The 13,021-nt window shown below is 41.6% G+C and overlaps 1 protein-coding gene across 2 annotated transcripts in view; it reads right to left on the bottom strand.

Moving 5' to 3' along the window:
* LOC122548864 (guanine nucleotide-binding protein G(s) subunit alpha-like) overlaps positions 1 to 13,021 on the bottom strand; it is a 294,455-nt gene that overhangs the window by 91,889 nt on the left and 189,545 nt on the right. For both annotated transcript variants that reach the window (XM_043687749.1, XM_043687750.1), the window contains exon 5: positions 5,018 to 5,115. In XM_043687749.1, the coding sequence (XP_043543684.1) occupies positions 5,018 to 5,115 (98 nt within the window). The remainder of the gene's footprint in view (positions 1 to 5,017; positions 5,116 to 13,021) is intronic.

Below are 13,021 nucleotides of genomic sequence, written 5' to 3' on the forward strand. Positions count from 1 at the left end.
GCTCCATTTCCTGCTTTCCCCTACAAGCCTCAATTCCCTTACTGATTTAAACTCAATCTCAGCCGTGAATACACTTAATGCCCCAACCTTGACAGCCCTCTGTGATATCACAGTCTACAGTTTCACTGTCCTCTGAGGGACGAAATACTTCCTCATCTCGGTTTTAAATGGGAGATCCCTCACTCTGAGACAATACCCTCTGGTCCTTGGCCCTCCCACAAAGGGAACAATCTCTCCACACATATCCTGTCAGGTCCCTTAAGAGTCTCATACATTTTAAATAGGTTATTCTTCTAGCCTCCATGAGTTTACTTTTAACCTCTCCTCATAAGACTGAACTGCCTCCAATGTCAGTATACCTTTCCTTAGAGAAGAGGTACAAAGCTATTCACTATATTCCAGCTGTGGTCTGAGTCGTCCCTTGTATAGACTTCGCTATTTCTACATTCCATTCCCTTTGGAGAAATAAAGGCCAACATTCAATTTGCCTTCCCTATTATCTATTGAATTTGGATGCAAGCTTTCTTCTTCACAAGGACTCCAATAAGGAGGTCGAGGGGTGAACTTATGGAGGTTTATAATATAACGAGGGGCATAGATAAGGTGTATAACAAGAATCTTTTCCCTAGTGTGGGTGGATGAGTTCAAAACAAGGGGGCATATTTTTAAGCAGAGGAGAAACATTAAAAAGGGACCTCTTTTTCACACAGAGGGCAGTTTGTGTGTAGAATAAATTGCTAGAGGAAGTTGCAACATTTAAAAGACATTTGGACAGGTACATGATAGGCAAGGTTTGGAGAGATATGGGCCAAATGCAGGCAAGAGAGACTAGTTTAATGTGGGAAACTTGGTCGGCATTGACAAGTTGGACCAAAGGGTCTGTGTGCATGCTATATGACTCTGAGATTCCCAAATCCCTTTATACTGCAGATGTGTACATTCCTCCTCCATTTAAATAACATTCAGCTCCTTCAGACTTCCTGTCAAAGTTCTTAACCTCACATTTTCCCTCGTCATCCTCACGACTTGACTTGCAAACTATTTTTGAGACAACCAAAAATCGGCTTTAGTATATTCACTTACCTCAAAATCATTTGTATAAATTGTAAATAATAGTCGGCCCAGTATTGATCTCTGTTTACATATTGCCACCCGAAAAAGCACCCTCTCCCTATCCCAACTCTGTTTTCTATATGATAGAAAATAATCTATCTGTAGAAGAATAAAAAGCTCTTAAGTCGCTTTAGAAGCAGCACCTTATGGAATTCCAAATATATTACAGCTACTGGTTCCCCTTCATCTATCCTGCCTGTTACCTCCTCAATGAACGACAATACACCTGGCAGGTATGATTTCCCCTTTATGAAGCCAAGCAGACTGCTTAATGTTATATATTTCTAAATGTGCTACTATGATATCCTTTCTAATTAAGCCTAACACTTTCCTAATGATTTATATCAAGCAAACCACCCAACAGTTGTCTGTTTTTTTTTTGTTTCCCCTTTTTTTGGATAAAATGTGTTACAATAGCAATTTTTCTATCCTCCGAGACTTTTCCAGAGTGTGGGCATTTCTAGAAGATTACTATCAGTGCATCCACAATCTCTGGAGCTACTTCCTCTATAATCCTATTATCCAGCCCACCAACTACAGGAACCTATCAACCTTTAGCCCCTTTAACTACCAACAGAGAAGTAGTACTGGGGAAAATTATTGTATTTATTTCTTCCCCGACCTTTGCCCCTTGATTTAATTTTTTTGGAATGTTATTAACATCCTCTACTGTGGAGACCGATGTAAAGTATTTACTCAAGCCCACTGTCATTTTCTGGTTCTCCACCATTATTCCTCTGACTCATTCCCATGGGGCCTTTGTTCACTTTTTCATGCTCACTAATTTTCTTCCTTCCATCCATGCACCAATCTCATTGGAGAACTGCGACTGAAACTTAATGTCTTCTGCTCCCTCTGGTTCAAAGCAGCCTTTTCTCACACCAAGATCCCTGGGAAGGTTATCCTGCCTGTTACCTCCTCAATGAACTACAATACACCTGGCAGGTATGATTTCCCCTTTATGAAGCCAAGCAGACTGCTTAATGTTATATATTTCTAAATGTGCTACTATGATATCCTTTCTAATTAAGCCTAACACTTTCCTAATGATTTATATCAAGCACATTACCCTCGACCAGTTATTAATCTGTCGTCACAGAAGTAAAATTTAATCTTGCGATTAAATTGTTGTCAATGTTGTTATGACCAGACCCTGGACTAGGTTCCCCAAATGATGTTGGTTCCAGACGATACTGTAAATTGTTCAACTTCTTGGTGAGGGAGTACTGCTCCTTTATTTATTGGCTCCTTCAGTTTGTCCAGACAAGGGTCAGTTAGAAAGAATCTCTGCCCTGCGGATACCTTTCTCTCAGACACAATAAGTTTGTGTTTTAGGAGGAGGCAATTTAACCAGGCTTTCTCCAGGTAACAAAGACAACAGTGTTTTTAACTTGCTGAATGCAAAAGGAGTTGGCAATGCTGGAATGAACAAAGTCCAAAGAAAGATTAAACAGTTAAAAGATACATGGATCAGGCTCTGAATCATTGGTGAAATATTGATAATGGAACAGTTGATTTCAGGAGTCTTAACCCTGTAGTTTGATGAAATAGTTTTGTTTTTGGTGGAGGAGGACTGGGTAATGAGGGAAGGAGGGAAAGTGAGTGAGTTAGCGAGAGTGAGCCTGTTATCACTTCCTGCTTGAAGTCTGCCTGACCTTCCATGGCTTTAGAGTCAGTCATTGTTACTGGCTGAAGCAGTCCTCTTTTATAAACCACAATCTGGAATTAAAAGTTAAAATAAAATGTCCATAGCACCTCAGGATTCTGATTCGTCACAATGGCAACATGCCAATGTGTTAACTATACACTGTGTTGCCACTTGGTACTGGGAAGCACAATCCCAGTATAATCTGCCACACGCTTACTGCCCAACTTTCATCCTGCTGTCAGGAAGCTGCCATTTCACCTCTCACACCACAACATATTGATGCCCATAATATTTTCTCCTCCCCGGATCTTCCCCAAAGTACTTTTTTTTGGGTGGGTGGGGGGAGGAGGATGGAATCATTTACACTTGGGAGAAACTTGATGAGGATTAGGTGAGGAGAAAGTGAGGACTGCAGATGGTGGAGATCAGAGCTGAAAAATGTGTTGCTGGAAAAGCGCAGCAGGTCAAGCAGCATCCAAGGAGCAGGAGAATCGACGTTTCGGGCATAAGCCCTTCTTCAGGAAAGAAGAAGGGCTTATGCCCGAAACGTCGATTCTCCTGCTCCTTGGATGCTGCCCGACCTGCTGAGCATTAGGTGAGACCATGACCAGTTATGCCATCATGAATGTCACAGTGAAACAGCATGCTGGCCTCCTGACCTCTGTGTGAACAATAGCTGGTGTGTGTATGATACAAGTAAGTTGTGGATGTCAATGATGCCGCATTCCAGCAAAAGTCCATGGCTGTACCAGATAGGACAGAAAGGAGACTGGAACGTTGCTCAATGAAATTCCCTCAAACCTTATAAGTGGTTTGTGTTCCTGACATTTACAACTTGGAAAGACATTTCTAGCCTTAAACTGCCTAGAAAGATTGTTTTTAGATCCTCAAAAAATTCTTAAAGTTATTTAACTGGGAAATAAAAATCTCCCAGGCAAAAATAAATCTTCCTTACTGTTTGTGTGGCCCAATTCCCAATGGATTCTGCTGCCAATTTGATCCAATGGTTAAATGTGGGTTGTTGATGGAATTCTCTCACACTCTTCCCAAACTGCTCTGCTTCAATACATGAGTTTGTACAAGGCTTTAACTACTAATTGCATTGGATATGGCTGTGTATGATGTTACTTAATGAAAATTAAACCCTCCATTAACATTATAGCAGAAGCCTTCTAAAAGTAGTTTGAAAGCAAGTGAAAATATAATTCTGAAAGCACAATTAGCCCTCAAACAAAAACATGAACATAATCGTATATAAAAGATGTACTGTCTTTCATGCTAATTTTACTTTATCAACAAAAATTTCCCAAACAGCACCCTTCAAACTCACAACCATTAACATCTGGAATGATAAGCCACTCACCATCCTAACTTGAAAATATATTGCTGTTCTTTCAGTGTCACTTGGTCAAATAAACCTGAAACTCCCTTCCTAACAGCTATATGAATGTCCCTACAGCACACGAACTGCAGCGCCTGGAGGAGACAATGTCCCAACACATTCTCAAAGGCAATGAGGCAATGTGAATCTATCTTTAAATCCTGGAGCAGCCTGTGATACCCACATTCCATGCAAAAGAAATTAACAATTCAGCATCTCAACTGGTTGGCCACAGTATTAATTTACAATTACAGTTTTACAAGTTGCAATGTCTCTGGATATCAGAGTGAATGATTGAGTCAATAGTTTTTCACTAAATTTGCTCGATATAATATAATCGATACAGCCATATATCAATCAGACAGTTAGCTAGAGTTGCCAGCCCCTTTGATGAAAACGTTTCACATCCATTAACCCTGGTCGGTTCAACTGGCAAATTTCTGCCTGAGCCAAATGTTGACCCAATTGACTTTACTTCTTGTTCACTGGAGGGAACTTCAATTAAAGGAGCAGGTTCCCAAAGTGCAGGTTGATTATACTAAACGACAACAGACACTGCTTTCAGATTCCAGCTCATGCCCAATCCATCGACAGTTTCAGAATGACAGCAAGTTATCTTTCTCACAATTCTTCTGTATTGTACAACTACATCCAAAATTCAAATATGTCATAGATTACAAATGCCTTACAGTTTTAAAAAATATCAGTGTTGTTTCACTAAGTTTCACATAAAGTACATTACAAATCCCTTACAAAATTCATGTTTAATGCACACTCCATTCTAATTACTAACTTTAATGCAATTTGAAGCACATTAAAAATAAGCATAATGCCTTAGAAAGATTGGGATTCATTTTTAGGTGAATGATACTTACTACTGTGCGCAGTCAATGAGCTGGTACTCATTTGACCTTTCAAAACAAGCCTTTATACCTTCATCGTCCCACAGTGCTTTCGCATGATCGAAGAACTCCTACAAAACAAAGAAATTTTCAGTTAATAAAACCGATTTCAAGACCAGACCTCGTGGCATTAGAGATGATAAATTAGTTTAGATTAGGCTCTTGTGCACAGTGTCCCTACCTCTGGACTAGAAAGTTTGCGTTCAATGTCATGTGCCATAACATCTCTGAACAGGTGAATGAAAAATATAGGGACTCTTGTGGTGATCTTGACTCTGAGCCAAGAGGAGAAAGTGAGGACTGCAGATTCTGGAGATCAGAGCTGAAAAATGTGTTGCTGGAAAAGCGCAGCAGGTCAGGCAGCATCAAAGGAGCAGGAGGAGAAGAAGGGCTTATGCCCGAAACGTCGATTCTCCTGCTCCTTTGATGTTGCCTGACCTGCTGCGCTTTTCCAGCAACACATTTTTCAGCTCTGAGCCAAGAGGCTTGGGTTCAAGTCCCACCTGTCTCAGAGGGGACAAGATGACTAAAGTGATGATTTAGCAAAGCTAGGTGGGCTCTAATGGCGCACTGAGAGTCATCTGAATCCAAGTCCCATCTTTCCCAGAAATGTGATATAGCACATCTGAACCGACTGACTAAAAACCAGGTAGAAAAGGTGGAAACGTAAGCTGTGAAGAAGAAGCAAAGAAGCTGTAAAGAGATATCGATAGATTGGGTCAGTAGACAAAAAGATGGCAGATGCAGTATAATGCGAGGAAATGTAAAATTATCTATTTTGGTAACTGGAAAGTAGATTTTTAAATAAAGTAATAGGGAGATTAATTGGTACTCAGAGAGGACTGGCTGTGAATCACTGCAAGTTAACCATTCAGGCCCTTGTCAATTATCAAAGCAAACGATATACAGGGATTAGAGCACAAGTGTAAAGAAGCAATTGCTTCAATGATGTAAGGCTTCGAATAGACCAAACCTGAAGTACTGTGTGCAGTTTTGGTGTTCTCTGAAGAGGATGCATTGCCTTAGGAGTGGTGTAGTGAAGGTTGGTTTGACTTCTGGGATAAGAAGTATCCTCTGTGCAATGGGAAGTTGAGTGAACCTACACTCTCTTAAGCTTAGAAGGATAGTAGGTGAGCACATGTAAATTGTTAACAGGCTTGAGAGAAGTATTAGGCGAAAGTGAGGACTGCAGATGCTGGAGATCAGAGTCCAGATTAGAGTGGTGCTGGAAAAGCACAGCGGGTCAGGCAGTATAAAAGGGGCAGGAAAATCAATGTTTCAGGAAAAAGCCCTTCATCAATTCCTGCTCCTCGGATGCTGCCTGATCTTCTGTGCTTTTCCAGCACCACACTAATCTAGACTCCTTGAGAGAAATATTGACAAGCTTTTTCACCTGACTGGGAAACCTACAAGTAGGGGGTCAAAGCTCAGGGATAAAGAGTCAGCCATCATGCCTGAGCTGAGGAGAATTCCTTCACTCAGAGGGTTGCAGGGTGTTGGTATTCTCACCAGGGAATCAAGGGATTAAGAGGCTAAGATGGAGAGTTGTACTGTCGACAAGTTTCGGTCATGACATTGTGATGGAACCTAATCCAGGAACCACATGGAATTGGAACCTTGTTCCAATTTCACATAGTTTTTTTAAAAAAAGTCAAAGCAAGCTGTTATAATTTGTGCATTGGTGAAGTTTGCATTTCAAATTCCCTCTGCAGACACACATCTACGCTTAGCAGCTTCATGTGACCTTACGCAGACTGATCAGAATTTATTTTCATATAGATAAATCATTTACATTAAAAGGAATGAAAGTAATCTGTACAGTAAAACTATTGATCCACGAAACAAAGGATAAGTAGTTAAAGGCTGATCACATCAAAACAAAATTACCAACGTTCTCACTCCTGTATTATTTAGAATATTCAGAAGGCAGACTTTCTAGGTTCAAATAGACATCTATTGTTTAACAGAACAGTATAGTCCTTTCACATCCTGGAATTGCTGTTGAAAGAACAGCCCTTTTAACAAAAGGAAGGCAAAAGAAATAATCAGAAATATCAACATGAATGGCTCAAGTTCTTTTGCTCTCTCATTTCTTCACTAATTATGTGCAAAGCACTTTGTTGAGAAGTTAGGGACAAGTTACTGTGGTTAAAAGGTTGTGACATTTCAGTTTGAAGTTCCTGCCAACATTAACACCCAGCAGATGGGTAAAGCTCTTTCTCAAATCAGGAACAGTGCTAGCATTGACACACACAAAGGAATGAGTTTTATTGTTGCTGAGTCGCTCCTCGCTCTTCCTGAAGATGGTGAAGGGTCCTCTGTTGACCCCTCTTCCCACTGGCCATTTACACACAAATCCAATGAGGCCTAACAATTCACACATGGGTCAGGAACACAAAGCAGGATAATTCCCAGCTCCACAAAGCTGATCTGCGGAGAAGTGCCACAGACATTCAGATTGTTAGCTCAGCATGGTTTAATGTCAGCAGAGTGAAATAGCAATTGCGTGATTGCTTTTTAAACACTGCAGATCTGGATAGTATCCAAGCTTGGACCGACAAGTGGCAAGTAACATTCACGTCACACAAATGCCAGACAATGACCATCACCAACAACAGACACTCCAAACCACTGCCCCTTAACAATCAATGGTATTACCATCACTGAATTGCCCACTGTCAACATCTGTGGGGTTACCATTAACCAGAAACTCGACAGGACTCACCACATAAATACGGTGGCTATAACAGCAGGTCAGAGACTAGGGATACTGCGGCAAAAAATTCACCTCCTGACACCCCAAAGTCTATCCACAATCCACAAGGCATAAGTCAGGAATGTGATGGAATACTCCCCACTTGCTTGGAAGGGTGCAGCTCCAATAACACTCAAGAAGCTTGACACCATGCAGAACAAAGCAACCCGTTTGATTTGCACCTCATCTACAAACATTCAATCCCTCCACCACTGGCGCTCAGTAGTAGCAGCAGTGTGTACTATCTACCAGATGCACTGCAGAAATTCGCCAAAGGTCCTCAGACAGCACCTTCCAAACCCACAACCACTTTCATCATGAAGAACAAGGGCAGCAGGTACTTGGGAACACCACCACCCTGCAAGTTCACCTCCAAGCCATTCACTGTCCTGACTTGGAAATATACCACCAACTTCTTAGTTGTTGGGTCAAAATCCTGGAATTCCTTCCCTGCCGCTATTATGGGTCAACACACAGCAAGTGGACTGTAGAGATTCAAAGCAGCAGCTCACCACCACCTTCTCAAGGGCAAAGAGAGATGGGCTATCAATGCTGGCCAGCTAGCAACACCCAAATCCCACAAATGAATTAAAAAATAAGTAGGCTTCCTTCCTTAAGTATTTAAAGGGGAGAATATTTCCATGCCTCGACAGTTCAAATGAGTCTATTCAGTTTTCATGCACGTTTATGTTAACTTTTAACAACCCTAAAGGGCCCTTGACCTCTCCCAGAGATGTTCCAGGATCACAAGCGTATGGAAGCTGCCCTAAAGGGTGCTTGACCTTACCACAGAGCCAAGAGCTCCTGGTTTCCTGCTGCTGGGTCTAAGGTATACAGTGTGTTTTGGCACACCGAAAATAAACCTTGGATTAGCTGGAGTCTGCTGCATTTCTGCACGTCCCTCACTGAACGAGAGATTTGCAAATTAAACCCCCCCCCCATACATACTCAGAAACAGCAAGGGGATGGAGCTTCAGATTTGTCTCCCCATCACTGTTTTCACCAACACGTTGGTGCTCTCCATCTTGTGAAAATTCAAGGCCGAGTGTGGACAGGTTCACAGTGCTCAGAGGCATCACTACTAAATCCAATCCACTGCACACTTGCAGGGCCCACCATGAACACGCGGAATGAAATCTTTGGCCATCTTTCCCCCCACTCTCTAACTTACGGATGCTCAAGTTGCTTGTGAAAGTTGCTTCACCCGAACTGTGCCAACTGCAGTTTTCCTTGTAAGCTCGGTGGAATTTTAGCAAATCAGGGTCCCATCTCTGCAATGTGATCATGAGAGGTCCTCACTCTGTCGCAGCACACAGACCAATCAGCAAGCATAGCAAGATCCAGTCACACACTTGCTGACCTACTGTGGCAGTGAGAGAGTCAAAATGGAATTGACAACAAGTATCACCCATAGGTTCCAAATTTAGTAAAAAAAAAGCTAAATATAATTCAAAGTGAATGTACTGAATATTAACAATCTTAAATAAAGAAGGAGGAGGACAGAGGAGGGGGAACAGGAGAGAAACCAGGACAAAAAAGGGAAAAGGGAAGCAGTTAGGGAACAAACAGGAAGGATTCTGAGGAAGAAATACAGAGATAAAAGGAAACAGAGATTATAAAGAACACGTTTCAATTTAGACCACCCTAACAAGGCCCTGGTAAAGACTGAAGGTCAAGTCTTCACCCCAGCTCCTCTATTACGACAGCAATTACATTTCAAAAATAATCAATTGATGGGAAAGCCTTTCGAAGGGTCCCATGGTTATGGAAGATGCTACATAAATGCGAGTGAGTTTTATTTTCCTTTCATACGTTTGATAGGGCAGTAATCAGGCATTGAGTAGGGGAAGGAAGAAAACACAAAAGAAATGTGTTTTAAATCCTTAAATTCAGAGAAGTTTGTTTGTTAAGGTACCTAACTCTTGGGCTCAACATTCAAGTCACTAATATTGCTTTGTGCAAAGCTGCTGTAAGTTTCAATGATTTCTCATGGCCAGAGACTAATTTTACCCAGAGATTCACCATTGGCAGTCAGTGCAATCTAGGAGTGTTATGCTATTACAACTATAACCAGATCAACAGTTTATTTTATGAACATATTTTCAATCAAATTGCTGATCAATGCCAGTTAAATGTCAGTTGAGTGATTAAAATCCTTGGAGATCTGTCCTCTTGGTACCTTAAGGCTAGATTAATGATGGCACTCTGCAGTTTTCCCATTGTGGTGCTTGTTTGTGATGGTTAATATCTTTACTGCATGACAAGCCCTGGGGAGCAAGTGACCCAAACTGGTCACAGTTTTATTCTAAGTTCTGGGTCTGTGCCAATCACTGAACCTAATAACTAGTAACCCAGTAATGAGGCAGAATGTGTGTCACGGTGAGTCAACATACAAACTACAAACAAAACAACCATAGTCAGCAGCAGAATTTACACACGGCCCTAAAAATACATTTTCCTACAATTCATTGCTTCATCAGCCCATCATTTACTACACTCTGGGGGACTACTCATATCATTATTGTGGCCCTTGAGATGCAGAAGGTTTGTAATCAGGTACACACTGGACGGAAGACGCATCATGTTATGGCCCAGTTGACTCCCAGAAGACGTGTGAACAGAAAAGTATTAATCACCCCCTTGTGAGCTCCTGCTCTAACTATATCATTCCCAGTTCACAAAGGTCATGTAATCACAAAGTGTGTTGTCCCACATCCCCGATACAGCTGAATGCCTTTTCCAAAACTATCTATGCTGGTGACACAGCCTTCTCCTCACCAACACGCTCAATATCCCGGACAATGGAGGAATCCCAACATATCAGTGCGAAGGACAAGGATGAAGTTTCTGGAACCATCTTCGGCCAGAAGTGCTGAGTGCATGATGTATCTCATCATCTTTCAGAAGCCACAGATGTCAGTCTTCAACCAACTCAATTCACCTTAGTGATACCATGAAACAGTGAGGACACAGGATACTACAAAGGCTATGGGCCCAGACAACCTTTTGGTAATTCTACTGAAGACTGGTGCTCTCGAACTAGCTATGACCAAAGCCAAGCTGTTCAAATGCAGCTACAACACTGGCATTTACCTGGCAATGTGGAAAACTAGCCAGGTATGTGCAAGGCAGGACAAATCCAACTCAATTACTGTAATCACAGTCCACTCTTGATCATCAGCAAAAAGTGTCAACCGTGCTATCAAGCAGCACGAGCTCAATAGTAATCTGCTCACTGATACCCCGTTCAGCCAGGGCTACTCAGCTTCTGCCTTGATCCAAACATGCACAAAGAGAACTGAACTCAAAGATCACCTTTGACATCAAGGAACCCAAGCAAAATTGGAGTCGATGGGAATCAAAGGATAAGCTATCCACTGGTCTGTTATATGGTCAGAGATGGGGATGTTCACTAACAACTACACAATTATTAGTGCCATTCACAACTCCTACATGTAGCAAGACCTGGACACTTTTCAGCCATGGGTCGGACAAGTGGCAGACAACATTCACAATATCACAGCACAGTTACAGTGCTGGAGAAAGTTGTTCAGCCCCAAATATCTGCAGCAGCTCATCGAATGAGCCATTCACCTAGTGCAATTACCCAGCTCTCTCTCTGTAACCCAATACATTCTTCCTTTTCAGATAACAATCTAACAGTCTTTTAAATGCACATATGCACCATCACAAATGATCAAGCAATGACAATCTTCAACAGGAGAGAATCTAACCATTTATTCTTGACGTGCAATGGTATTACCACCACTGAATCCCTCACTAACAGTGCACATAAATACTGTGGCACAACAGCAGGTCAAGAGGCTGAGAATTCAGCTTAAGTAACTCCCCTCTTTTCTCCCCAATGCCTCTCCATCTACAAAGCCTAAATCTTGACTCATCTAAAAACTAATCTCTAGTTACTCAGAAACTTGATCTTGTGAAGATGATCACTAATGGCACTTGGCTAATGAACATTATGGGTAGCACAGTGGTTAGCACTGCTGCCTCACAGCACCAGGGACCCAGGTTCAATTCCCACCTCGGGCAACCGACTGTTTGCATATTCTCCCCGCGTCTGCATGGGTTTCCGCCGGGTGCTCCAGTTTCCTCCCACAATCCAAAGATGTGCAGGTCAGGTGAATTGGCCATGCTAAATTGTCCCATAGAGCACCTAAGCTAGGGGAATGGGTCTGGTTGGGTTACTCTTTGGAGGGTTGGTGTGGACTTGTTGGGCCGAAGGGCCTGTTTCCACACTGTAAGGAATCTAATATATAAAAAAATTCAGAACTGTACGTATACTGGCTATAACACTTGAACATTCATTTTACAATTAAAAATACCAAACCCAAACAAAAAGAACTACTGTAAATCTGTAGTTTTACTAAAAACAGAAATTGCTGGAAAAGCTCAACTGGCCTGGCAACACCTGTGGAGAGAGATCAGAGTTTTGAGTTGAGTGACCCTTTCTCAGCACTGAGAACGTTGCTAAGTTCATTACACCAACCAGAAGCAAATCACCCTCAATCTGAATGGACTGCCTAAGAGAAGAATAATATGCACATCTTACACTGAAATCTTTTTAAAGAAGTCAGTTTAGGAATATATGTTGGATATTAAAGCTATGACAGGTCATGAAATACAACTCTTCTTTATAAAGTGAAAAAAGCTCATGGAATTAGTAAAAAAAAATGGAGCTATTGTTGGGTCCTTATTAACCAAAAAGGATCATGTTCAAGGATGACATTCTCAAACACTTTGAAGGAACCAGTGGATTATTTTCTCTACACATCAAGCATAATATTATAAACCTATTCTTTACTCAGATTTATTACATACAGTGCACATTGGCTTAGTTTGTCTTGTACCTTACTTTTCTCTCATCCACATCAGTATCTCAGGATAAAGAAATCACAGTCATGTAATCAGGAGTTGAGTGACTGTTGAAAGGCAGGTCAGGAGAAAGTATAATCAAAGATCCTAGAACAGTGTTAGGAAAGGCACTGGGTTATCGCATACTGTCTTCCAGTTCGTTGACTGCCATTTGCCAGTTTTTCTCAGAAAACGAATACATTAGGAATTGTGACAGGAAGAGGCCATTGGCTCCAACCAAATTGTGTTGGCAGTCCCCTTCCCATTTCCCTTCTCCCTTTGATCCTTTTCCTTCACCATCTTAAACTTAAGTGACAGTGACAAGCTGAAAATGTGTTGCTGGAAAAGCG

This window comes from Chiloscyllium plagiosum, chromosome 4 (genome assembly GCF_004010195.1).
Source record: "Chiloscyllium plagiosum isolate BGI_BamShark_2017 chromosome 4, ASM401019v2, whole genome shotgun sequence".
In the NCBI taxonomy this organism is placed as follows: domain Eukaryota; kingdom Metazoa; phylum Chordata; class Chondrichthyes; order Orectolobiformes; family Hemiscylliidae; genus Chiloscyllium; species Chiloscyllium plagiosum.